At 31.8% G+C, this 27268-nt stretch overlaps 1 protein-coding gene and 1 long non-coding RNA gene across 2 annotated transcripts in view; one reads left to right on the forward strand and one right to left on the reverse strand.

The window, feature by feature from the left end:
- The window catches only part of LOC148275419 (uncharacterized), a 115946-nt gene that overhangs the window by 58620 nt on the left and 30058 nt on the right, over window positions 1-27268 (forward strand). The window contains exon 2 of the long non-coding RNA XR_015824031.1: window positions 16727-16875. This is a non-coding gene — a long non-coding RNA (uncharacterized LOC148275419). The remainder of the gene's footprint in view (window positions 1-16726; window positions 16876-27268) is intronic.
- LOC148275422 (cilia- and flagella-associated protein 100) lies at window positions 18341-26416 on the reverse strand. The gene is made up of 2 exons (XM_088235725.1): window positions 26246-26416; window positions 18341-20179 (listed from the first exon to the last, which is right to left on the reverse strand). Exon 2 carries the CDS (start codon window positions 20166-20168, stop codon window positions 18483-18485), a length of 1686 nt encoding a protein of 561 aa, XP_088091851.1. The 5' UTR covers window positions 20169-20179; window positions 26246-26416; the 3' UTR covers window positions 18341-18482.

Raw genomic sequence — 27268 nt, forward strand, 5'->3', positions numbered from 1 at the left:
AATTTTTAATTAGGGGCCACACCCAAAATGAGGCCGATAGTGTACACAGTCTTATAGAAAAAGAGGTCAAGAAAAATCTCAAGTCTGGCCCTATTTACACTCCAGACCAGTATATTGCCTTAATCAAAAACGCAAAAAAGAGTAGTCCAGCTATAAGTGTTCATGAAATGAGTTTCAACTCATTCTCAAATTTAAAAGAGTTACAAGAGGAGTGGGGGTATAATTTCAGTACCAACACAAATGGTCAAAATGTTATGTGGAATGAAATCAAACATTTAAAAATTACTAAAAGCGATCCATTTACATTTTGTTACAAAACGTCTTATTATGACAGTGTGTATAAAGAAGTGAACGTTAGAAATAAACGAAAGAAAATGATACCTCTTGAAGAAATAACGATTAAACAAGTATATTCTAAAAAACAGGAACTAAGCGCAAATAAAAAGAAGGACTTAAAAGAGTTAATAACTAAAGGATTAATCCCCTCATATTACGCAAATTTTTATAATTCCATTTTTTAATAAGATATCGTTACATACTGGTTTGTGATTGACATCCTAAATAAAATGTAATCACAATCATATAAAAAATAACGACATCTTATTAAAATTCGGATTTTTTTTACTAAATGTTTATTGATTATTTTTTAAATCTATTCTTAAGAATTATTTTTGATCTCGTTTCTGCCAATGAATATTATAATATTACTAATACGTAATACCCGACCCCGCGGCAATTTTCAAATATCCCTACTTAACGGATACCTACGTCATCATAACTGCTATCTGTATGCCAAATTTGAGCCCGATAGATCAGTCAGTCAGTCATGTTTTCCTTTTAAATAAAATTATTGTTTCATTACTGTCAATATTACAGAGTTCTAAGAGAAATATTATTTACTGATTGTGATTATAACTGCTGCATTCCTAAGTGATCTCAATATTATTAAGATAATAATATAATAATATAAGAGAACAAGACTGCTATTATAAAAAAATAATAAAGGTCTTTTATAATGCTAAGCAAAGTTCATTTTTAATTATTTTTTGTTGATTTTGTATTAAGATTTCAATAAAATTATTATAAAAATAAAATGTGTTTCTTATTATATTTAATTATTAAATTTATTTGTAAAGATATTTACAAGTTAGTAGTCAGGTTATTATATTCTAAGCCCCTAACTTTTTATATAGGTACCTTAAATTACAGATCAATTCATAATTTTATCATTGATTTAACATTAAATAGAATTAAACCTAAGTTATTATAATAATTGACTTTTTTGTTAGTGTTAAACAGTAATAACTCCTAAAGTCAAATATTGTCATTTTATATTTTACTAATAAAGTACATTATATCCTAAAGTTTAATACATAATATCAGTTTTTTTAAAACAAAACTGTAATAATAAGTTTTGTGTTAAGTCGAAATTTAAAAATAATTTTTCTTTTTAATCAAAAACAGAACTAAGTCACTAATAGTATTTTTAAACTTAAATATCTTATAAAATATGCTTAACACTAGATATTTATAAATATAAATTGAAAGAATATTTTATTCACAATGCGTGAAACACCTTTACATCTCTGTAGAATGTCCATATTTAAAAATATTCTTCAAAACATAGTTGACGCCAAACTTGCAAAACTTTAACTGCAATTTCCCAACAATCATGATTTTTGAGTTATTTCAGTTTATTTTTAAAGGAGCGATTTGTCCTTTTGGACCCAAGACATAGATAATATGTCTATTTTACTATAAATTAAATAAGAATCGAAATTAACATGAATTCAGTGACGTAAAATAAGACACGTGATTCCCATAATAAATACATCTACGATATAGCAAATAATTCCGTCGTCCTCAAAAATTTGAAAAAAACTATAGATAGAAAATCACGATTAACCTGCAATCATTTATGTAAGAAAATATGTATATTTAATCTTTGTCCATGTTATTTATTTTTCGTTTATGTGTACACATTCCGATAAATAGATAAAGTTATTGTGTGGTGTTTCCTTAAAAAATGCTTTTAAATACAACTAATTATCTACGTTTTCCAAATGGATTATGCCCAGGATTTAGATAATAATGTTACATATATTTATCATATATACGACCTAAGCCAATTACAACAGTTACATGAAGAAATATACATACAAGAAACTGAACAAAATGATCATAAAACTACTTAACAAAAACAAACAAAGGCAATAAGATGTTGGCCTACAATATATTCATAAACACTAGCTAAAACATGCCAATCCATCTTCATCCACACTGTTTTAGTGGCGAAGAGCTTTACGAAAAGCCGGAAGATCTATCCCAATGAATTCCAAGTTGTGTGACGAATTGACTAATCTACACATTCTGGACATTGGGGCATAAAAACAAAAGTTGCTATGCACTACTCAATTTCTAAAGATAATATATCTCATTTGTTGTCAAGTCATGTTTGTTGTTAAGTGACATATCGCAATTTGCCATCTTAGGAAATAGAAAAATAGAGATATTTTTATTCAGATAACAAATAAAAATACAATATTACAACTAAATACATTTTTTTACATTAATTATATACATATATTTACATTAACGTTTCCCATTACGTAAAAGAAATAAACAATTCTTGTGTACATAATGGGGAGTGATGTCTTACAATAGTTTATTTTATTTTAATTAATAATATATTTTTAGGATAACATATATATAAATTACAAAAAATATTACAAACGATGTTTTTAATCAGTGTAATAAAGAATAATTATAAATGTAACTTTTCACTTCTTTCTTAAATACATTGTATTTCTGACTGTACTTTTTATTATCTTTGTTCATTTCATTAAAGAAAAATATTCCTCTGTAAATATAATGATGTTGTGCTGTAGTTGTTTTTAATTTGGAAATTAAGATATTACCACCTGTTCTAGTTCGCGTACTTACGTTTTGTGACCTAGAAGTACTACTATTTATTTTGTCTTTATGTATTTGAAGCAAACAGTTCTTTTTATTTGGCAATTTTATATCTAAAACCCTAATTTTTTTAAATAATTGAACAGTGGGAAAAGCTTTTAGGAATAACTTTTACAATTATTTTTTGTATTTTTTTAACTGGAAAAATACTTGTTTTAAAAGGACCACCCCATCCGATTATTCCGTACTGTAATATGGATTGGGCGAATGCAAAGTAAATTTTTCGATAGTAAATATATTTCTTAATCTAATAAATACATGTATAAGTTTTCTCATTCTATTTACAATATTATTTATTTGCTCCTTCCATTTTATATTTTTATCGATTATAGTGCCTAAATATTTTATGCTATTTTTTTCAGGGATTTGAAGGCAATTATCATTATGAAACTGATATCCTACATTGCATTATAAAGTGACACGGTTAATATTATCTTATCCAATTCAACGAAGGCATACCATATTTTGCCAGATTGCAGATCTCATATAGAAATGTCCGGTAATATATATAACTCAAAATGGCTAAAAAAAATGAATTAATATCATGCTTAGCCTTCTTTCCACTGCTACAACAATGTGGCAGGAGCATTAAATTAGTTATAAAATACGACAACGTGTTTGCGCATTTCAGAATCGTGTTTTTTTTTTATAATCGGATTCCAGTACAAACAAAAATGTTTCATCATGATTCCCAAAGATAATGTGATCAATTATGAACGCCTCCTTTTGTGTGGTGCAGCCTTGATGCATTTTGTTGGCTGCAGTCCGCCGTGACTAAATCAGATCTCTTCATGGTTCTACTCAAAGGACAATCTAATTTGCCGCCCAGTCATTCTGTGGAGCACTCTAATTTGCCGCCTAGCCTACACAAGGACTGTCTAATTTGCCGCCCCTGCTTAAATTACGTATTCTCGAATTCATTCGCCCAAGCAAAATCCACAAAATCCTGTAATGTAGATCAGTCTAATTTGTTTACAAATTTCTACTCGCAGCATTAAACACCAATCACCGTTTAGTGTGTTGAAAAGCTTCTAACTTAAAAAAATAATCGATTGCTTATAAGAAATGAGTACTGTAACAATTTGGATTCATATATGTTTTTTTTTATTTTTAAATAAGTATGTATTTGCGCCCTTGTGATTTATTTTATTTTATTAACATAAACGGCAAATCTGCCTTTTACAAACATTTATAATATTAACATATTTGGCTTAATATATTTTTTTTTTTTAAAACATGAATTTCCAAATACCCAAGATTTACAAAAAAAAATAAACTAAAAATTATACAAGATTTATATTTAAAAAATTAACTAAAAAAATTTCAGCATATTCAGTAGAAAGTTAATATAATAAAACATCCTACAGTAAAACAACAAAAAATCATAATCACATTTTACACAGTTAGGCAAAGTGAACAAAAAACTGTATACAAATATTATGAAATGCATGAATAAATAAATATAATTACCACTCACCATCTTTGAAAAAGTTAAAAAGGTTTGTTCTAAAGGAACAATACCCTAAACTAAATATATCAGATACGTGGGAATAACTATTGCCGAGTTCATGAAGTCTATTTAATACGGCATTACAAGTATACACTGTCCGTGAATTGTTGCTACAAAACAGTGGCACCTGTCTAGTCATTCTTCCAGGCATCCTTAAGTTGATGAGAGATAATAGTTCAGGGCAATCCCATATTGAATTTACAATTTTGAATAATTTTAAAAGGTCTTTAATTTTTCATATATCGTTATGTTTTTAGTAAAAAATCGTAATTTAAAAATTCATGACTGATTCTAAGTTGATTTACTGATTACTGATTTACTCATATATTTCAATTTTGGGAGCCATTTTCTACGAGTTGCAAATAAGTCACTATTAGAAAATGAGAATCAAGTTATGGAAGAGAATCAAGTCGTGAGTCCACTACACTAGCCAAAGTACTACAACCCTAATAATCTTTGTTTAATTTCAAAATTGGATTTTTTACACAATTTAACATAAATGGATCGTCCATATTTTTTATTTATTTACTCTTTGAATTTTAAATTCACATTTTTACCCTTTAACTAATCGATAAATTTAAAATATTATAGCAAGCTTTCCATCATTAATATTATTATTTATATAACTACCATCACGCCATTTCCCCGTAGAGATAGGCAAAAAGGATGTACCTCCTTATACGTTTATCCTGACATACATTCTTAGCTTCTTCCAGGTTTAAAAATGTATGCAGAGATTCATTTTATTCTTATTTTATTTTTTATTTCAAACCAATCGAAGGGTTATTGGATAAACTCTTATGGAATGGTATATAAACAAGTATTATTTATTTATTTAAATTTTTATTCCAGTAAAATGGCTATAAAGTGCAGAGCCAATTCTACCATATGAACATATAAACATGAACATAAATATAAATATAAACAAAAATATAACAATAAACATAAATATAAACATAAAATAAAATTTTATATTGCAGCACTTATGGTGGTCTTAACATATCGCGCCATCGCTTGAACAACGGTGATTGGATCCACTCTGCAGTGGCTTGGAGAATTTCGTTATTAGATTTTTTTAGGCGTTCCCATAGGCTCCAGGCTCTTTGGCGAAGCAGGGCAGCGAAGGTGTTTATTCGTCCAGCTGTAAACATTTCAGAGGCACTGCAGTACCTGGGCAATCCGAATAATTGTCGGTATGAGTTGTTATATGTGATCCTTAATTTATTCCACGCTCCTTGCGTATAGTTGTTCCAAAGTTCACCTGTATACATGGACGTCAAATACGAAGTAAATATGATTTTCTTCACTTCGTTACTGCATTGAAAGAAGCGTCTCGCTAGCATAGAGGCCCTGAGATTAATTATTTAAAAAAATAATTGAATTAGTTTATAAAAAGTATTACCAAAACATAAGTTACATATTGTAAACAACATGATGTAAGAACAAAAAATGTATACAAATATATAATTATTATATCAGTGACAAGAGACAAGACATTATTGCCCTGTCGGTAAGTTTCATCTTTCGAAAAGTGAGTTGATAATTTCTGTTTTGAAAAACTCTCTTTGCGGTAGGAATACATCAACCGAGCCGTCTTTGGACACTTCATTGTAAAGCCTAAGCATTCTTGGCATTGGTAAAAAGAAGCCCGTGTTTGTTCTGTAATTGTAACCACACCAAATATAGTGTTAGTACGAGTGGCGCGATTTGGAACATTGACGTTGATTTGAGAATAAACACCTTGAGCGTCCATCTTACCGGATGCCTGAATGCACGAAGAATGAAAAGAGTTTGAATATTACAATATTTGAGTTTGTCCAAATGTTTGTAGACAAAATACTGGATTTCACCCCGTAGGGAGTCGTTAAGATTAACAAATTACAACAGGGAATGAGAATACCTTAAAGAAGGGAATATGGAAGTCTAGGCATTAACAGGGCTTATGACCTGTCAATGGCTGGTTAAAGTAGGCACTTTACACACTGTGTAACATTCACCATTTTGCCTATGTTTGAACATCCATATTTCTTTAATTCTTCAATTTGTTGATTTTAGTGAAGTTAAAAGAGCTGAAACCTTTATTGTTGTGAAAAAATTCATTTGACTGAATTATTTCACATACTAGGCAACGCCTGAAAATCCAGTATTTTGTCTACAAACATTTGGACAAACTCAAATATTGTAATGAAACCAACTGGTCCAAGAAGAAGTTTAAAAATTGAAAAATTGTTTTCAGGCGTTGCCTAGTATGTGAATCAAGTCAGTCAGATGAATCTCTTCACAACAATAAAGGTTTCAGCTCTTTAACTTCACTAAAATCAACAAATTGAAGAATCGAAGAAATATGGATGTTCCAACATAATCAAAATGGTGAATGTTACACAGTGTGTAAAGTGGCCTCTTAAACCAGCCAATGACAGGTTATCAGCTCTGGAAATGCCTAGACTTCCATATCCCCTTATTCAAGGTATTCTTCATCCCTGTTGAAATTTGTATATCTTAATGACTCCCGAGGGGGTGAAATCCAGTCTTTTGTCTACGAACATTTGGATAAACTCAAATATTGTAAAAAACATTACATTCAAATATATCAGTGGACGTATTGTCATAATTTTGGTTTGTTTTTGTTGGCTAAGATATTGTTTTTAGCAATAAGTCTGCCAAAAGTACTTATTCATTGGTACGTGAAGTTTAAAAAAAATAAAAGTGAGCATGCAGATTATTAATTATATTCCCTTCTTTAAGGTATTCTCATTCCCTTTTGTAACTTGTTAAGTTTGAATATTGTTTAACTTTGAATAAAATGTTGAAAATCTAGTAGAGTAAGCCAGCCTTTAAAAAAAAAGATTTTAGATCGGAGTTTTGGGATAGGGGTTCTTTCCTTTGAAAAGACCAATCTAATCATCTGTTGACAGATTTTCGTTCATTGTCTCACCTACCCACTCAACATCAACTATAGACTCAGTTGATATATTATTAGTTACTCGTAAACTTAGTGGTTGTACATAGAAAGGATTAATTATGTAAAGTATAGAAACAACAGATACCATTAACATGGTACACTGTAGGTAGGTAAAACATAATACCGGTTCTGCTGTCATAACGTGAAGAAATGGCCATTTTATTTAATATTGATGTTTTTTGTTGATATTTCTTGATAAAACTCCACAGTTAATGATTATGATAAAATTTTAAATAAACGTATCAATGAAACTTCTTGGTTTAGTTTTACGTTTTATTATTTTGACCAACGAGCGCTTTCGCCTAAGTAGGCATCTTCAAGACTGGTGAATTGTTTACAACATTTACAGTTTTTATACTATTCACCAATCACCGTTTAGTGTGTTGAAAAGCTTCTTACTTAAAAAAATAATCGATTGCTTATAAGAAATGAGCGCTGTAACAATTTGGATTCATATATGTTTTTTTTTATTTTTAAATAAGTATGTATTTGCGTCCTTGTGATTTATTTTATTTTATTAACATAAACGGCAAATCTGCCTTTTACAAACATTTATAATATTAACATATTTGGCTTATTATTATTTTTTTTTTTTAAAACATGAATTTCCAAATACCCAAGATTTATAAAAAAAATTAACCTAAAAATTATTCAGCATATTCAGTAAAAAGTTAAAATAATAAAACATCCTACAGTAAAACAACAAAAAATCATAAGTACTGTTTCACACAGGTAGGCAAAGTTAACAAAAAACGGTATATAGTTATTATGAAATGCATGAATAAATAAATATAATTACCACACACTATCTTTGAAAAAGTTCAAAAGGTTTGTTCTAAAGGAACAATACCCTAAACTAAATATATCAGATACGTGGGAATAACTATTGCCGAGTTCATGAAGTCTATTTAATTACAGGCGTTGCCTAGTATGTGAATCAATTCAGTCAGATGAATCTCTTCACAACAATAAAGGTTTCAGCTCTTTAACTTCACTCAAATCAACAAATTGAAGAATTGAAGAAATATGGATGTTCCAACATAAGCAAAATGGTGAATGTTACACAGTGTGTAAAGTGGCCTCTTAAACCAGCCAATGACAGGTTATCAGCTCTGGAAATGCCTAGACTTCCATATCCCCTTATTCAAGGTATTCTCCATCCCTGTTGAAATTTATATATCTTAATGACTCCCGAGGGGGTGAAATCCAGTCTTTTGTCTACGAACATTTGGATAAACTCAAATATTGTAAAAAACATTACATTCAAATATATCAGTGGACGTATTGTCATAATTTTGGTTTGTTTTTGTTGGATAAGATATTGTTTTTAGCAATAAGTCTACCAAAAGTACTTATTCATTGGTACGTGAAGTTTAAAAAAAGTAAAAGTGAACGTGCAGATTATTTATTATATTCCCTTCTTTAAGGTATTCTCATTCCCTTTTGTAACTTGTTAAGTTTGAATATTGTTTAACTTTGAATAAAATGTTGAAAATCTAGTAGAGTAAGCCAGCTTTTAAAAAAAAAAGATTTTAGATCGGAGTTTTGGGATAGGGGTTCTTTCCTTTGAAAAGACCAATCTAATCATCTGTTGACAGATTTTCGTTCATTGTCTCACCTACCCACTCAACATCAACTATAGACTCAGTTGATATGTTATTAGTTACTCGTAAACTTAGTGGTTGTACATAGAAAGGATTAATTATGTAAAGTATAGAAACAACAGATACGATTAACATGGTACACTGTAGGTAGGTAATACATAATACCGGTTCTGCTGTCATAACGTGAAGAAATGGCCATTTTATTTAATATTGTTGTTTTTTGTTGATATTTCTTGATAAAACTCCATAGTTAATGATTATTTATTCATTTATTTTCTTTATTAACGCCCAAAAGGCATTTACAAATAATAAAAATGAAATACATGCTAACATACTAAAAAATAAACAGAATATACAGAAAAAAAAGTGAAATTAGTTAAAAAGGATATGATAAAAAGTTTTACAAAGTAAAAAAAAAAAAACAATAATAACAAAGGTATGCAAGAAAAAACAGTAAGCATATAAACAAAAAATGCAAAAATATAAGCTTATGAAATAAATTCTGTAAAGCAAACAATAAATAAAGTGTTACGGTAAGCAAGAAAGACATTTTTAAGTTAAATTAATAAACAAGCAAGCATATATTATCACGAAAAAATAAGAAATAAAAATATGTATCTATGAAATGCGTATTTGCCAATACTACAGTCCAATTTGATAAAGAGTAAAAAATAAAAAACAAGTAAATAGTAATAAAAATAAACAAGTAAGTATTTTTTTTAATTTATGAAATTGAATTGTCAATAATAGTTTGACGAGCAGCTACAAATAAACTTGATATTGTGGACTTATAAGATGGTAAAGAATTGGACAGAATGTCTGCAGCCGTTCCATAAGTGTTACCTAACCTATGCAGTCTCGGTATCAATAAATTGTTTTGTTGGTTGGAAGAAGTACTGGAGCAATGAAACAATAAAGTACTCCTAGTGTTGACAGCAGGTACTCTAAAATTCATCAATTCAAGTATTTTTGGTGCGTCAAAAAGAGAGTTTACAATTTATACAGTACAATGAGATCATTAATAGTTCTTCTTTCAGAAAGTGTTGTTAGGTTAAGCAGTGTTAATAAATAGTCATAATTCACATTTTGTATTGGAATGTTTAGTTTGTAGTTTATATATCGTAGAAATTTATGTTGAATGTTTTCTATATTATGATAAAAATTTAAATAAACTTATCAATGAAACTTCTCGGTTTAGTTTTACGTTTTATTATTTTGACCAACGAGCGCTTTCGCCTAAGTAGGCATCTTCAAGACTGATGAATTGTTTACAACATTTACAGTTTTTATACTATTCTTAACATATTTTGGAGATATGATCAAATAAATATTTTAACTGGGGACAGAAACATAAATATTTACAACTAGTTTGCTAAACAGTTCAGTTTTGGGAGTTTTTGGACCGAAATTGGGATTAAGCTTTTATTTTTTTTTTCATTTAAAAGATGGGAAATACAACAGAGTGGGAAATACACATTTTATTTGTAAAATGCCATTTTATTTATTTATTATTAAAACTAACAGCCGTAACCAATTTGAACAAAATTAAAGTTTGATACATACAAAAATAAAAAATAGAATGATTCATTGTTAATTGTTATGGTTAAACTTAATAAAAGTAATGTATAGTAAAAAAATAATAAAAGATTTATAGTAAAACAGTGAAGTATAGAATAAAAGTAGTAAAAAGATATGCATATTAGGTTTGTTAATCTTACATAGGCACACAAATTCAGCAAAAAAAAAAATAATAGACCTTTGTATGAGTATATTATATAAACAGACTGAATCTCTGGTTAGTCGGTTATTGTTGCAAAGTCAGTCAGTCAGCCCACGTCATAGGATGCACATAGGTAAAACCGAATACGCATGAACCCATCTAGGTAGCAAGTAGCAAGTATGACTTTTTGAGAAATGGATATTTCGTTTTACTTTGAAATACTACCGCCGGCGTCGGACGTATTATAAAGAATGGAAATAACTTATTGATATCCAAGCATAAACTTTGCGGTCAAACATTTGACTAAATCTTATTAAATATTTGTATATAACCACTAACCGACTTTTCTATGTCCACCAGTTTCGAGACGTACCCGAATCTTCGTCAGGACACTAATTAAACCAACATGCAATACCCACTATACACCTTTTTTTATTTTTTTTTATACATATAAGGGCGGGATTATTGCCTTGAGGCAATTTCTTCCTACCTACCTAAACCGTTCAGTTTGAGAAAATTACAAATACATAGACATATTGAATCTTACAATTTTATACAAAAATTAGAATCTTCGTCAGGACACTAATTAAACTAACATGCAATACCCACTATACACCTTTAATTTATTTTTTTATACATATAAGGGCGGGCATATTGCCTTAAGGCAATTTCTTCCTACCTACCTAAACCGTTCAGTTCGAGAAAATTACAAATACATAGACATATTGAATCTTACAATTTTATACAAAAATTAGAAACAAAGATTAACAAAATCAAAATATATTTTAAAAAAAAACACTTTACTATGAAGAGAGGAGAAGGGATGGGAAGGAAAGAAGAAGGATAAAGGAACAATTTAAATATTTAGATAGTGACATTTCAATCTTGACTTACATGTAAATAAAGAAGGGGCGTCTCTAACATTAGAGGGGAGATTATTCCACAATCGATCGGCTACTACTGTAAAAGAGGAGGCAAGAAAATTAGAGTGATGACAGGGTATTAAAAGGGTTCTCTCGTTACTGGAACGAAGAGATAGTCCGTGATGTGAAAGAGGTTGGAAGAGCTCTCTCAGATAAACAGGCGAAGTGGGATTATTTAAGATATTGTGAAGAAGTGATAGAATGTGAATGTTTCTTCCATGCCTGATACTGAGCCAGTGTAGTTGCGTGCGACACTCGGTTATGTGGTCAAATTTGCAAAGATCAAAGATATAACGTATACAAATATTCTGCAATCGTTCTAACTTATCAAGTAATTGAGAGTTAGCATCTGGATAACATACATCCGCACAGTCAAGGAGTGGAAGAAGTAAGCTCTGGACTAATGTTTGCTTAACATTAAATGGCGAGAAATTCTGTAATCTTTTAAGTGAGTGCAAATTGCTATGAAGTTTCCGACTAACTTCGTTAACCTGATCGTGCCACCCTAAATTTTCCACACACCTTCACAATAGTTGTTGCACAAAAATATAAAACCAACACGACATTTTAACAAGCGCTAGCACTGATTAAGGCAAACATGCACTGATTAGATTATGAAAATATTGTATTTGTTTCAGAAATAGTTGAAAAAAGGGAGAGGGGATGAAGGGAGGGGCGTGAGTTTAATAGGAGGGGGGACCATTACAATGGAACATCGTACAACGGGCTATATTAAAAGGTTGTTTGATTTTTGATCTAAGGGACATTTTTTTTCAAAGCTTTCCGAATGTGAAATATTTCCATATTATTTACTTTTAACCCTTTTTTATTTGTATGTAGGATTTTAACTCGTGTATTTTTATTAAAGTCATAATCAAAATTGATTAGGTAATTTGCGAATTTGGAGAAATAGTTATTGTGAAGTCACTTCATTTGTTCTTTAACACGAATATCAAAATTTCTTGATGTTCTTCCAACGTAAACTAAGGAAACCGGTAGACATAAAAAGGCGGTAAGTTGTTACATACAAATATTTAATAACATTTAGGAAATAACTTCAATATAAAATCAAAACTAAAAAACGATCCCACCACCAGCACCAAACACATCCCACTTTTGATGTCAAAACTATCACACTTCTAACATGAAAACTATCCCACTTTTAAGATCAAAACTATCCTTATATTGACATTGAAACTATCACACATGTGACATAAAAACTATCCCACATTTGACATCAAAACTATCGCATCATTAACATTAAAACTATCCCCCTTATAACACCTTGCCCACCACACACCGCATCCAAGGAATTAAGTCTCGGGTGCCCACATACAAAAAAAAAGCAGCAAGAAAAGCTGCCTGAGGGAGCTCTCAGTAATTCAGTAGCCTTGGCATATTTGTGCTGAAAGAAGGTTACCCAGAAGTACATGTGCTTCATTCGATTGAGGAAAAGAAGGAAGTGAATCAGGATGTTCAGTAGGTTATTTAAGTGTTTTTTTTTATTGACTATTAAACTAAGGCATTTATTTTGATGTATCGTATTATCAGCGCTACGATTTTTTTAATTTTGTGATTTAAAATTACTGTGACGTCACTAGTTATCTTCGCTGAGTTGTCCTGATTGGTGAGTTGGCTTTACGGTAACCGAAAATCTATTACAACATTGTATCATTGGTTGATTTCAGAAAATTAATTACGTCATTGAAAGTCGTTCATTTTTATTAAAATCATTTCAATGATTTTTTTCATACATTTGAAATCCGACACAAATTTGGCCATACTCAAAATATTGTTAATTTTAAATGAATGATTATTAAATTATAATAAGAGAAAATACATTGTTAGCACCTTCTTTCGATATTTAATATGTAACTAAAAAAAAAAAAATCTCGTCATGCTCAATCTGGTACGTCTATACACGGTTTTTCAGGGCCATACCGCGAAACTTCAGAGGAACATTCCTAACGGTAAGCTTTAAAAAAAATCTTAATAATTTTATTCCGAAAAGTCATTTAAAAAAATAAATGTAATCTCAAAATTTAGTAAAATCCTTAATTACTCTGACAAGCAGTGTCTCCACAAACCCCTACCCGTCTCCTACCCAGCCGCTTCCCTTGTCAGTGTCTGGTGCGTATTGCTTCGTTGGTCAAATACGTTTTAATCGCATTTTTTTGTCGGGGAGGGGTAGGGGTTTGCGGAAGGGATGCTAGTTCGAGAAATTAAAGATTTACTCCATTTTGTGATCATAATTTTTTTTTTTTTTTAAATGACTTTTTGGAAAAAAATATTGGGATTTTTTTAAAGTTTACCACGAGGAATGTTCCTCTGAAGTTTTGCAGTCTGGCCCTGAAAAATCGTGTTTAAAATGTGTACCTACTGTAAAAATGCTTCATTTAAAAAAATCTCATTTCTGCTTTATCTTTTGTGTATCATCGCGTTTCCTTATTCAGGACGATATTGCATTTTATAGAGCCTATTGAGAGCGTCCTCGCACTATTAATACCCCTCCCTCCCACTTCTTTAAGATGAATAGATGAACGGTGCGTATGTATATAATATTATACGAACACAGATATTACCTCTACCTGCATATGTACTGGCCCATCGTTTCTCAATCTTTTTAGTTCTCCAAAAATACAAAAAAAAAAATGAGGTCGCAGGTATGGGACAGAATGCTCTCCCAACAGAAGTGCGAAACTGCGAGAATTGAGTGATATTTCGGTTCTCTAAATCATCGATCATTTTGTTCGATTTTACTTTACAGACAATTGTAAATAACTGTTAACTTTTCATTGTAAACGAGCCGCTGGTAGCAAATCGCAACATTTCATGGTCGACATTTGTTGACTACATTCGACGGTCGTCATAACACGACCGTATATTTTAGCAAATCGTGACATTAATTTGACGATCGTCAAGCTTCGACCAATGTCGATCGTCAAACTTAAGGCAGTATGGGCAACTGTTTTAATCCTCAGATGCAGGGTGCGATATACAGTAAAACACTCCCTCCACATACCCGAAAACCGTTTTAAAGATTGAAGGTTCTCCGTTTTTCTCATACTAAAAAAACATTTTTTTGTCAAAAGTATAATTACTTAACTATTTTAATTTCTTAAACGGTGATTTGAGTTGAATTAAACTCCACTAATTTCATTGACTCTTTCACCGTGAGGTCGGCAAATTATAATATGTAGGGGTTATATCGGATATTCTCATTCTTCCTCATGATTAAATTGTAATAACACGAACAGTAGCAAGAACAGTTTATTAATTTGTATAGAGTTTTCCTTTAAGGGCGCTCAAATTTATATTTAAATAAAACCAGTTCTACACGAGATATTATTATTATTATTATTATTTTATGAGAAAGAGCATTGGATTACATTAGGAATTAAATATGATATTGGCCAAATGGCAGCCGCGGTTTTGCTGGACAGCGCGTATCCAAGAGATCCAATTTTCGATAACTCAAACCCATAAACCAGCCTTTATATTATTATTAATGGCATTGTTTATATTCACTTTTAGGGTATCAGACGTCTGAATCTTATTTACCAGTGATTTGACATTGCAATGACAGTGAAGAAAACGTCTAATAGCCTCAAATTACACGATCTCGGTGTCCAGTTGATGCCGCCGAAACGCGATATAACCATGCCGTCGGATTTGTCGTGCAGAAGATCCGTTGTTGCATGCGCTGTATGGTACGTCGTGTCATATTGTTACACCACGTGTTGTTGAGATCCCTATCTTTGAATTTAAACTACTAAAAAATTGGTTTTCATCGACGTGTAGCTTTCGCCGTTGACAGTTATGGCGGAGTCTGTTCATTTTGGAAGAAGTACGAACCAACGACCTCGCCGGACCAAAATTTACACCAAACGGTGACTTTTCTGGATACATTTGCAACTGATGGATCTCATGTCATTTTGTTGTTTATATAGCCATTCATCCAAAAATAGGCCTCATTGCTGAATGTGATTTTCCGTCCAAAACGTACCCCGAACTGAACACTCATTTCAAAAGTAAAGTTTAATAATTTACACGCGTTGCTCATTCACAGCACCGCCATTTACCATGACGATTTGCCCAACATAAATTTATTAATTTATAATCACAATAATACTCATTGATTAGTGAATATTACACAGCATGTAAAGTAATTATTTATTTGATCCTCTAATCTAAATCCTAAAATATAGACGATAAAGAGAAGAAAAAAATGTTTTGTCAAGGCAATACAATTTTTTTTAGTGTCATGTTACTAATGATTTATTATCGTATCTGTACCCGTTGGTACAATATACATAGGACACATAATTAATACAGCAAAATGCAGCTTATCTCGCTCATCTGCTAAATGAAGGTAGGGCGATCAGTTAGATTGGGTGCCAGTCCAAGGAGAGTGAAATATTGCAGTTCAAAATCACTTAAAACAAATATTCCATGTCGATGTTGAAAGGAATCGGACCTCAAGCGTAGTAGGCGAATGCGCCAACCACTACACCAAGAGGCGGACTATGTTCTTCACTCGATTTCCTTTTTTTAAAGATTTTTAGCCAAAAAACACCCGTTAAGGGTTGTGGTTCTATTTCGAACACAGAACTGAATTCTGTATCTGCCTGGACACGGACAAAATTAATTCATTAAAACATTTGAACGTTGGTCCATAGTATATTGCCATTATTTACTATTTCAAAAATTTCCTTAATCATGTACCAAAAATAAAGCCAATTAACCGATGTTTTTATTCATTTCTCTCCTATCCTCTTCCCCTACTTGCATATTTCATTTCATATACATAACATATACACATACCTACACACACACGCACACATCTCCTTTTCTTTATTTACTTAATCATTTTAACCCTAGTAACATTTAATTGGCTTTGTGATGGTTTAGCGCACTTATTATTTATAATATTTTTACTGTAACAAAATGTATGATTTTCCAATATATAAATAAATAATTTACTTAAAAAGTTCGCAATATTTAGGAAGTTCTGTAATCTTCTTCTTCTCTTAGTGCCCTGTCAGGTATCCCCAACGTTGGCATTCACTCTGGCGAAGGTCTCTGAAGCCAGTCCAGTCTCGTACATTACGCAGCCAGTACATCTGTCTTCTTCTAGCCCCTCGGTGACCTTCAATCTTGGCCTTCAAAATTAAATGACGCAAGTATGTACTGTAATATCGTACTTTTTATATTTAAACGTCAGTTTCCGTAAAAAAATGTAGAATTTCTTTGAACTGCAGAAGGTTTGTATGTCAAAAGTTTGTTTTCAAAACACCAAGAAACCGCCAACTTTATGAAATACTTATATTTAACATTTCTTCCCAAAGTAGCTGCCTAAGTTTTGCTGTGTGATTTATAATCCTACGTAACTGCGCTAAAGCAGGTTTAAAGTTGAAAGCTAGGTAACATGTAGCAAGAAACACCTGATCAAAAGAGCAGATATTATTTATATTATGTAGAAAAAACTTTGCGCATGTTTTGTTCATGTGAGAACTTACTCCCCCATGGCTGTTTTTGTAGGTTTATCCTTTGCTGCTGGTTCCCATGATGACAAAAAGTTTTACCGGAGCCAGCCACCCCTACAAAAAAGTGGATGTGGTAACTTGATATTATCTCACTTTATACCATTGAAAAAAAAAGTGATACAGGTACTACAATTTTTTACTCAAATTATAAAAATAATAGTGGGGCAATGATCCATCATGCCGTTGTTATTTCTAAAAACATTTAAAACTATATTTATTTATTTATTTAATTTTACAATACGCCCAGGGGGCATTTACAAAAAATATACAGGTAAGTACAAACATAGTGCGTAAAAATTTAAAAGATAAACAATGCCTTTTTGTATACATTTAGAAACAATAGAAGCATACTGCCATGCAAAATAAAAAGTGAAACTTTATACAGTAAAAAAGAAAAAAAAAATGGATATAATAAAAGTAATTGAATTAAAAAGCAAATTGTAAATAACTTGTAAAGAATTCAAACAAAAAAATAAATACATTTTCATATACTTATATAAGTATAAAAAAACGGTATCAACAAATTATTGTTAACAACAAATAATGAAAATTAGTTAACAGTAAGTATATATGTGAAAATAATATAATATACGGTACACAAAAATATTTGATAAATTAATATCAGAAAGAGATAAGATAATAATAATACACATCAAAAACAGAGAAAGAATTGTATGAAAAAGAAAGAAAAGAAAAAAAAAAAAAAAAAAAAGAAAGAAAATTTGTTTCAAACAGTGCATTTAAGAACGTTTTAAAATTGATAATTGTCGTATTAAAAATGTCTATATGGTGAAGTAGTGCTCCTTTGTTTTTGGGAAACAATGTTTTTGATAGCAAGGATGTGTGTGTAACTGCTCTCGAAAATGAGATTTTTGAGTTGTGTCCCTGTTATTCCCGGGGTGCAATAATCGCATTCTTATTCATCGTAATTTATCTTTTCGCTCCCATTAATGCATAGGGCACTGCATTGGTGCTCCAATCGAAGCATATCTCAGTAATTTCTGTTACGTGGAAGATAAGGTGATCAATCTTACGCTTCAGGTGCCATTCCAAGAACTGTGTAATGATATAAATGGATTTTATTACGAATTCAAAAATCACATTGACAAAGAAAACATTTCAGCAAATAAGAGTATGTAAAAGTAATAGGAACAGCAAAAGTGATAAGATAAAATAAATAGTTCATAATTGAAAAAAGTTAATGGATCATATAAATTTTCTCGAGTTTTTGTTTACTAAGTAATTTATTTATTATTCGTTTTCTTCTTAAGGTGATATCTAAACATGGCTTGTTTTCCAGTTCTTACAAACGGTGGTTCTAAATCCCTGGCTAACCTCTTGGTAACCTTTGCCAAATTCTCAAGTTCATTGTGAGCTTCATAGGCTTGCTTCATCGCTATACGATCCCTAACGAATGTTTCATGCTTAATCTCGTTCACGCATTGTGGATCTAATGTATCAAGCTGCATCATGATAGATTCATATTCCGACTGAAGAGTTTTTAACATTTCAAATGTACTAAAGCTCACAGTGCTGACGATAAGTTTCTCGTATACATCTTTTACGCATAAATACATCTTCATCGCGTACTCGGAAGCCACGGCATCGTAGAAATGAGTATCGATGATTTTCTTCACTTTTTCTTTTAAGGATAACACTCTTTGTTCTTCAAGGTCTATTTCTGCTCGTAAGTCCGTTATTACTTCTTCTATTTCCCTGAATTCTTTATCTATCACAAATTTTAAAGATGTAATCTCTTTTTTAAGTTTTGCCAAACTTTCGGACAATTTTTCTGCGTGTGTCCAGCTCTTAAGGTTTTGGATGATGATGTGTCTAAAAATCTTCAAAAGTTGTTTCGGCTCAGTAAAATATAGCAATGGTTCTTTCGCTGACATTTGGTCCTCTTTAAATCGATTTATGAGGTGAACTAAAGAAGGTATTGTCCCGTCCTGAGATGTTAGTTGATATTTTGCAAACATTCCTTCTGAAGGTTTTTGCAGCTCTTTGGAGCTCTCTTCTTCTTCAATTACTTTTGACCCCTTAGTTTTTAAAATACCGTGCTCTTCACGCCAAAAACGAGGAGATATCGTGTACAAAAAGTCTTGGTACATATTTGTGTGACGACATTTTTCTTCGAGTACATAAACTTTGCGTCTTTTAATACCAAGCTCGACAGATAAACTCTTGAATTCATCATTTTTGTTCTGGAGAATGTTGCTAAAGTTTTCTGATTCTTTGAGCATCGCTATAGATTTTGTATAATCTTCAAAAAGAAATTGTTCAAAACTGTCGACATATTCATTATACCGACGACATATCTCTTTATATTTTTCTTCTTCATCCATGAGATTCTCTTGAATACGAAGAACTTCATCCTCTCTGTATCCAGCTTGTAGCTTGAACAACGTACACTCTCTGATATCGTTCATGTAAACAGTTTTATCGAACGGATATTCGATCGGTCTACCTTCTACGATAGTGTAAAACTCCGGGTCCAGATCTACTACTGTTCGGACGTCATCCGGAGGTTCTTCCAAGAATATCCTCGCTCTTATATCCCTCATCTCTCTGGACTTAGAATTATCGCGTTCGAAGAAGCGCAAGTTTTTCTCTGAAAGTCGCTCCGCTTTCTTTTTAGCCTTCAAGTAAGCTTTGAAAGATTCTTCCTTGAGGATTGGTGGGTGACAAAAGGGTGATTCTTCTTTGAAAACATCACGAATATGCGTCGTTTCCTTTCGTCCGATTGTAAAGTAATACTGAGAATTTTCTTGGTTTCTGCGTCGAAAGATTTTTTGAAGAGATGTACACGGTTTGACATTATCCTTGTCTGGTGGTATATATTTCACTTTCAGAAAAGTATTTAAAAAGCGTTCTCCCTCTTCTTTGGTTTCCGCTGTATCAATAACCTCTCGACGCTCGTCTTGAGACATCGTATTGTATTCTGAAAAAAAAAAACAACTTATTACGTTTGTATTCATATTTTATTCTGAAAAACGGGGGTCAGTGCTATACATGACACTAACTAACTACATCTATCTAAAATATCTGTACCTCAGAGGCAGACGGATGCAAATCCAGAATTCGATGAAATGACATTTTGATTTTTGTATCCAGTTTATGATTATGTCCATTGATTTTGAAGAAATGTATGTCTTATAATGAATGAACCAATGTATTAAGATACTGAACATATAAATTGATGTTCTGGATGAATATAAATCACTTAGAGAAAGTAGATTCTTTAGGCTATTGTTGAACATTTGACATTTGGATTTGCATCCGTCTGCCTCTGAGGTACAGATATAATGTTTAGTGCAACATGGTACAGGGCAAAATTATACATATATGAAGTAGATATGTACATATTGTAAATAGTATATATAAATAAAATAATTATAAAACAACTTTGTTTTTTAACCACTATTTTTATTTTTTTTACCGACCGGTTGCAAAGCTACACAAGCTTCCTTATCAAGGTATACTGAACTTATTGAATCTGTCCTATTTTATTTTTACAGTGATTACTAAATATTACATTGATACACATAGAGCTCATAAGTCAAGTATTTTTGTCATGTTGTTCTTTTAATGACGGGACGTGTGAAGTGAGATGGATACGATCTGTATTATTACTATTATACATGAAGACTGGACGGAAGAAACATGCTTAGTCAATTTTTCCTTTTTTTCTTTCTTTCTTTTACTTGAACGCTATGCAGAAAGCAGCCAGCCATAGAAAAGTGAAACTGAGATAATAGCACTTTTGTGAAAAGCGTGAATAATCAAATCTACACAAAGTTGGAAAATTTTTACTTTGACAAATTATTAATAATGCATACCTCGTTTTTTTAAAATACAAAAAAAAATATTACGTATTTGACCAGTTATAATGATTTTTAAAGTCTGGCTGGCCACACAACCTAAGATGGGAATTTTGCAGAAAACAGCCAGCCCTAGTAAAACTCGGATGTATGTTGTGTCATTATGTATTGAACATGTTATTTTATATTTATTTCAGGATACTTAATTGCATCAAATCACTTAAATTATGTGCAAAAGGAATCTAATATTGAATGATACCCCATTCAAACTTTATATGTATGAGGTGACATTGTATTAAAACCATTAAAACACGTTTTTTTATTGTAGGTATTTTTAAATTTATGAGTTTATAAAATCAAAATACTTATGCTTTTATGCACTTGAATTTAATTTAAGGTAATTAGATTTCTGGTGGCATTAATCTTCCCATCAGCATATATACCTACCGTAAGATTTTTCTAGTTGCAAATTGGAAATGTCATTTTTGTGATCTACACCATTTTCAAAAGGTGGGTATTACATTTTTTTGTATGAAAGCGGCCTGGTTTTTAGCAGAACATATAATTGACCTTACTGCACCCAAAACACCGATGTCTAATTTTTTCAACTTCGTCACATTTCTTGCTGAATAATTGTGTTTCTCCCGCCTGATCAGTAACTTTTTGACTCACTTTATTATTTATTTTTTAAGCCAATCAACAGGCTTAAGTAAGCCCTAATATATTGGCATTAATGAGTAATACTTAATCTAAACATTCTTAAAATCCTCTTAAATTAACAAAGTGTATAATTAACAAAAGGTATGTATCTAGGCGGAAATGGCAAGTGTGACATCGCGAGTCAGGAGAGACAACACCGCTTGCTTCTTAAATGCCTGCCCTTGCTGTAGGAACACATCGACAGTACCGTTTAGTGAGATTTCGTTCACTGTTCTGAGTATCCTTTGCAGAGGGGAAAAGAATCCGATGTTAGTTTTATAATTTCCCACAGCAAAGGCAGGATTGGTACGCAAGTTACGGCGAGGTATATTAATGTTTATATGAGCAAGGATATCATGGGCATCAATACAGTTAGATATTAATTTGTGCAAGAATATCATACTAGCCAAAATCCTCACTAGACGATCATAAAAGTTGATTATGAAAGTATTTGATCTGATTCTAAATATTAACGATTTTAAAAATTTACGTTGCACCGATTCAATCCGCGTTATATGAATATTATAATAAGAGACTATATTACAGAATTAAATTCAAGCAAACTATGAACGAATGATTTAAACAATGTAATTGCAATTTTCGGGCTTTTTAATGGCTTAGATATTCGCACTTTGTTGATGACTGATAATGTTTATAAAGTTTTTTGGATGACGAAACAGTTAAAGTAAAATTGGCTTATTATTTAACTCAAATTCATAAACAGACTGACTAAGCATGTTTCTTTACTCAAGTCTTCATATTGTACAGGTACTATGATGCATTTATTAGATAGGTAGGTACACATTCTAGGATATAACTACCCGTTTCCCCATTACATTCCGCAACTACATTATGCTCTGAAATTGTGCATTGTCCCGTAAACTGATATTCTTAGAACCGGAAATTCAATTTTGCACCTACCCTAACAGCTTCTTACTTCCGGTGCGGGGCTTTCAGAGCTTATTGCATCCTCCTTCACAAAAAGAGGAAGGAAGGAATGACAAGAATGTGAATTGAATTGCATATACTGAGTTGCATTGAATGTATTTCAATATGACAAGTATGTAAAAAAAATATGTTGAACAAAAAACGTACACAACAAACACCTTTTAAAATTATTATTTCATTTCAACCATGTCGGGAGTTGAATCAGAAACCTCTTGCACGGTAAGCAAACATACAGACCATTAAACAAAAAATATAGTACTAACATATTACAACAGAGATAAAAACATTTTAGAGAAGGTTAAATAGAAATCTAGGCATCTACAGACATCTACCTGTCATTGGCGGGTTTAAGTATCCCTTTACGCACTGTTCACCATTCTGCCCATATTTGAACATCTTTATTTTATTCAATCCTTTCATCTGTTGGATGTTTGTGAAGTCAAAGAGCCGAAACCTTTATTTATGCAGGTGAGATACATCTTATTGAATTATTTCACCTACGTACTATTTATTTATTTATTTATTTACTTAAGTTAGTTAATATTACATTGTATATTAACTAATATATTTACAATTATAACAAATACTTATTAAATATTTCTTACATAACTATATTAATGAAAATGAGAAAAAAAATTGTCAGGCGTTGCCTAGTACGTTGGTGAAATAATTCAATAAGATGAATCTCACCCGCATAAATAAAGGTTTCAGCTCTTTAACTTTACAAACATCAACATATGAAAGGATTGAAGGAAAATAGATGTTAGAATATGGGCAGAATGGCGAACAGTGTGTAAAGTGGCCACTAAAACCAGCCAATGACAGGATATAAGCCCTGTAGATGCGTAGACTTTTATATTACCTTCTCTTAAATGTTCTTCATCTCTGTTGTAATATTTCAATACTAACAACTCCCCAGGGAGTTGAATCCAGTCCTTGTCTACAGAAATTTGGAGAAACTAAAAAGATTGTAAAAAAAATAAAGTATCTTAAATCTATGTAGTACCTATTTTCTTATCTGTATATCTGTAGGTAACTAGACAAAAGGTCAATATTTCTGTTAACAATCACGATAATTTTAGATAATTTAATTCTCGTTTGTGGAAGCCATTGTTTGCAAAATTTCGACTTGGCTTCATAATAATTCACGAAATAGCTGAATCCTATCCCAAAACGCATCGCACCGTATCCATTTGGCCATTGTTGTAAAATACCACACAAAATTATGTTAGATAAGTCATCTAGCTATTTAATCTTTGTATTTATTATTCACTAACGGCATTATATACTATTTTTATTTTTAAAAAGCGATCTTAGAGTTCATACAAATGGTCGTCTTGGTGAATACAACAGGGCCTAACTATCATAATTTTGAGAAAAATTGCTTTTTAGTTGACCAGTTACCAACGAGTACGCATTTTTGTCGTTCTTGTAGATAAGGATCAATGCCAAAAAAGCTGCAGACGTCACTGCGATCAGTATATTTTACAATGAGATATAAGATAAAGAGATAACGCTCCATACAAATCCGAGACAAAAATCATCCCCAAAGGAAAGTGAATGACTAGCGGAGGAAGCAAGTATCGTCACGTCATATCACGTTGACTTTGACAAGCAAAACTTTGTAGTACAGTAAAAAGCACGGAATGTTTACATCGGTCTACTGTAAGTTCTATTCAGAATGTCGCTCCCTTCCTCATACGCGTCACCGTTGTTTATCGTTTCTCTATACGCCCGACTAACTGAGCGGGATAGAGACAGGAGATAGCTCACGACTGGTAACATATTGATAAAACGTTTTTTTTACATTAAAATAACGATTTTAAACAAGAATTGATTAAGATAAACACATTGCTTACCGGTGAAAGGTTATACCATCGCTTTTTTTTATCTTTTCCAGGGCCTCGATTATGATGGGAAGATAAAGACGTCATACCTTGACGGTAACAAGTTCAAAATCGTTTTAAAAAGTTTCTGGTTTTATTTCACACACATACTCGAAACTGTATTTTTCATCCGCCCAAAGGAAATCCGAATTTACCATCATAAAATGAGTATCGCTTTTTTTAGGTGCCCAATGGCATCTAAAAGAAAAAATCGGACAGACCGATTATACGTTATTGATAAAATTTTATAGGTATTAAAAATTCGATAACCTTCACTACGTATTAATATCTCGTTATTTCTTATCGTCTAATTCGATTTTTTGTGAATGACATTTTATTTTGTCCTTTGCAGCATTTTAAGTTTTCGTCAACGAAATATTTTTTTTACCAGCCTGGAAGCAACCCCGCGACATCGTGCTTGGGAGTCCAAACCGCTAACCGCTACACCGCGAGACGTAATTATTTTGAGCGTTTATTACGCTTTAAGTAGCAGATCACGCATCAACTATAAAATTGTTATGGATCCGGCATAAGTACCCGGAAATAAACTATTTTCTCACGGGACCGAAGGGCAAGTAATGTTCCGGGCTAGACCACACAAATTGATGATGTACCCGGTCCAAGGGAAATAAGCAATAGGCAAACATATTACAACGGAGATGAAGAACCCAATTAAAGAGCTGAAACTTCCCATTTACCCAGATCTGCCATATTAACGGTTAAAAAGTATTTTAATTACAATAAAATAATTAGTATGTCAGGGAAGCATGTTTTCAAGAGATGGGAGAGTAGAAAAATATGTCGAAAGGGAGTGAATGCGGGCAGCAAAATGAACGGCGCACTAACCATAGCAATTGCTAATAAAAATATGTAAATCGAAGCTAGACTGGCAGTGCACAATGAAGTTTTAGTCCGGACACTTAAGTATTATGAAAGTGAAACATGGAACTGGCAGAGGAAGGATGAAACCGAAATGAACGCGGTCGAAATTCGATCTCTTGGACGAATGTGTGCGAAATCAACGAATTACCGGCTTACAAATGATAAAATCAGGCGAGAGTACAAATTTAATGCAGTTATAATTGATAAAATTTGGAAACGGTCATTGAGATAGTAAAATAAAAAACAAAATATAAAACCAATTTTATTTAAGATAAAACGGATATTTTTATGTCATGATGTCAGTCAAATGTCCACCACGGCGTTGTTTAATCCGAGGTCTAATTTTCATTAGTTATCTCACTAGATGATTAAAGTAGGGTAAAAAAAAATACTACCCTGGCAACACTAACGAAATGTCTATTTTGTTTACTTCGACAATCTGTCAGATGGAAAATAATTCAATTTTTAAGCAATGCATTTGCTACTTACATATGCATTTGCTAATTACACATGAAATGTGATCCCATCCTGTTTCTTTAAGGTCCCAGCAGTATTACTACACTTTAAAACGAATCAACACGGCATAGTTGAATTTTAAATCGGGAGTTGCGTACTGAGCGACGTCTACAAAGAAACTAATGGTCAAAACGTAAAACTACTATTTTAAGAGTAGTTTAGTCGCCTTCTGTTTGATGCGCGTATGCGGTTTCTGGACTATTCTTAGATCTAAGTATAATAATCGGTTTAACGGTCTATAAGAGATAATCTTACCTGTATTGCGTGTTTATAAAAAAACCCTCCGCTTATTTATATTCCTAGCAAATACAAACTTGCTTCAATGTATTTTATAGTATTTTCAAATTCACTTTTATTTACAATTAATTTGTAATTTGATTCTTAAACTAGACGTTCAGCCAAATGAACACAATTTGACCAAGCCCGCCTGTCAAATGAATTTTAGTTTCTGCTCTGTTTCCTAGCAACGAAAGAGTTAGTTCGAAATTGCAACACGAATATAGGTCAAAACAAATCGGATGCTAGGAAGGGCTCATTGCAGGGAAAACTTTGTAAATAGGGGATGGTTGGAATAAATACCCTACGAGGTTTGTCGTGTCGATTCACATTCCTTTATTCTAATTTAAGAAACAGTAATATCCTAACCTCTTAACAATATTTCATTCATTATTTCTAACTTTTTTTGAATTTGCAATTCCACTTCCTGTTGACAAAACTCATGAAATATGGCAATTTGATGACAATATGATCCATGAAGGAATTGAGAAATGAGGTAAAGGTAAATGTGTGGCGTTTTATCCTGTCTGCTTACCTTTCTCTACGGTGAAACGGTTTGACGGTGTGTAGTTGCGACCAGAACCGCGATTCTGTAACTTTCCATACCGTATTTAAGGAATCCATGTCTTTAAAAAATGTATGATTCTCGATCTTCTGTTGATAAGGAAAGATCATTACGATTTGTAATAAGGATAAATCCTTAATATTATATTTGGCTACTGGAAATACCGCGTTTATTGTCTATGGTTTTATTTTTTAGCCATAGAAGTATAAAAATAAACGCTCAAAAGTCAAAATTGTAGTAATAGTGGCCCTAGATATTCTAAATAAATTTTGCAACTGTTGTTCCTCCAATTCTAAAGGGTTTTGACTATCTCTTAACAGCCTATAATGGGGCCTCAAAGAATTTGCTTCCTTCTAAATATCCTGCAGCCAATATATAAATATTTTTTTATCTATAATCCTAGAATTAAAGAACAATGGATAGATAATAATAACATG

This window comes from Micrasema longulum, unplaced genomic scaffold (genome assembly GCF_059751315.1).
Source record: "Micrasema longulum isolate JH-2025_06_02 unplaced genomic scaffold, ASM5975131v1 h1tg001430l, whole genome shotgun sequence".
NCBI lineage: Eukaryota > Metazoa > Arthropoda > Insecta > Trichoptera > Brachycentridae > Micrasema > Micrasema longulum.

Bases quoted from the DNA above. Each gene is read 5' to 3' on its own strand.
- LOC148275422 (XM_088235725.1), bottom strand. From the start codon at position 20,168: ATGTCTCAAGACGAGCGTCGAGAGGTTATTGATACAGCGGAAACCAAA.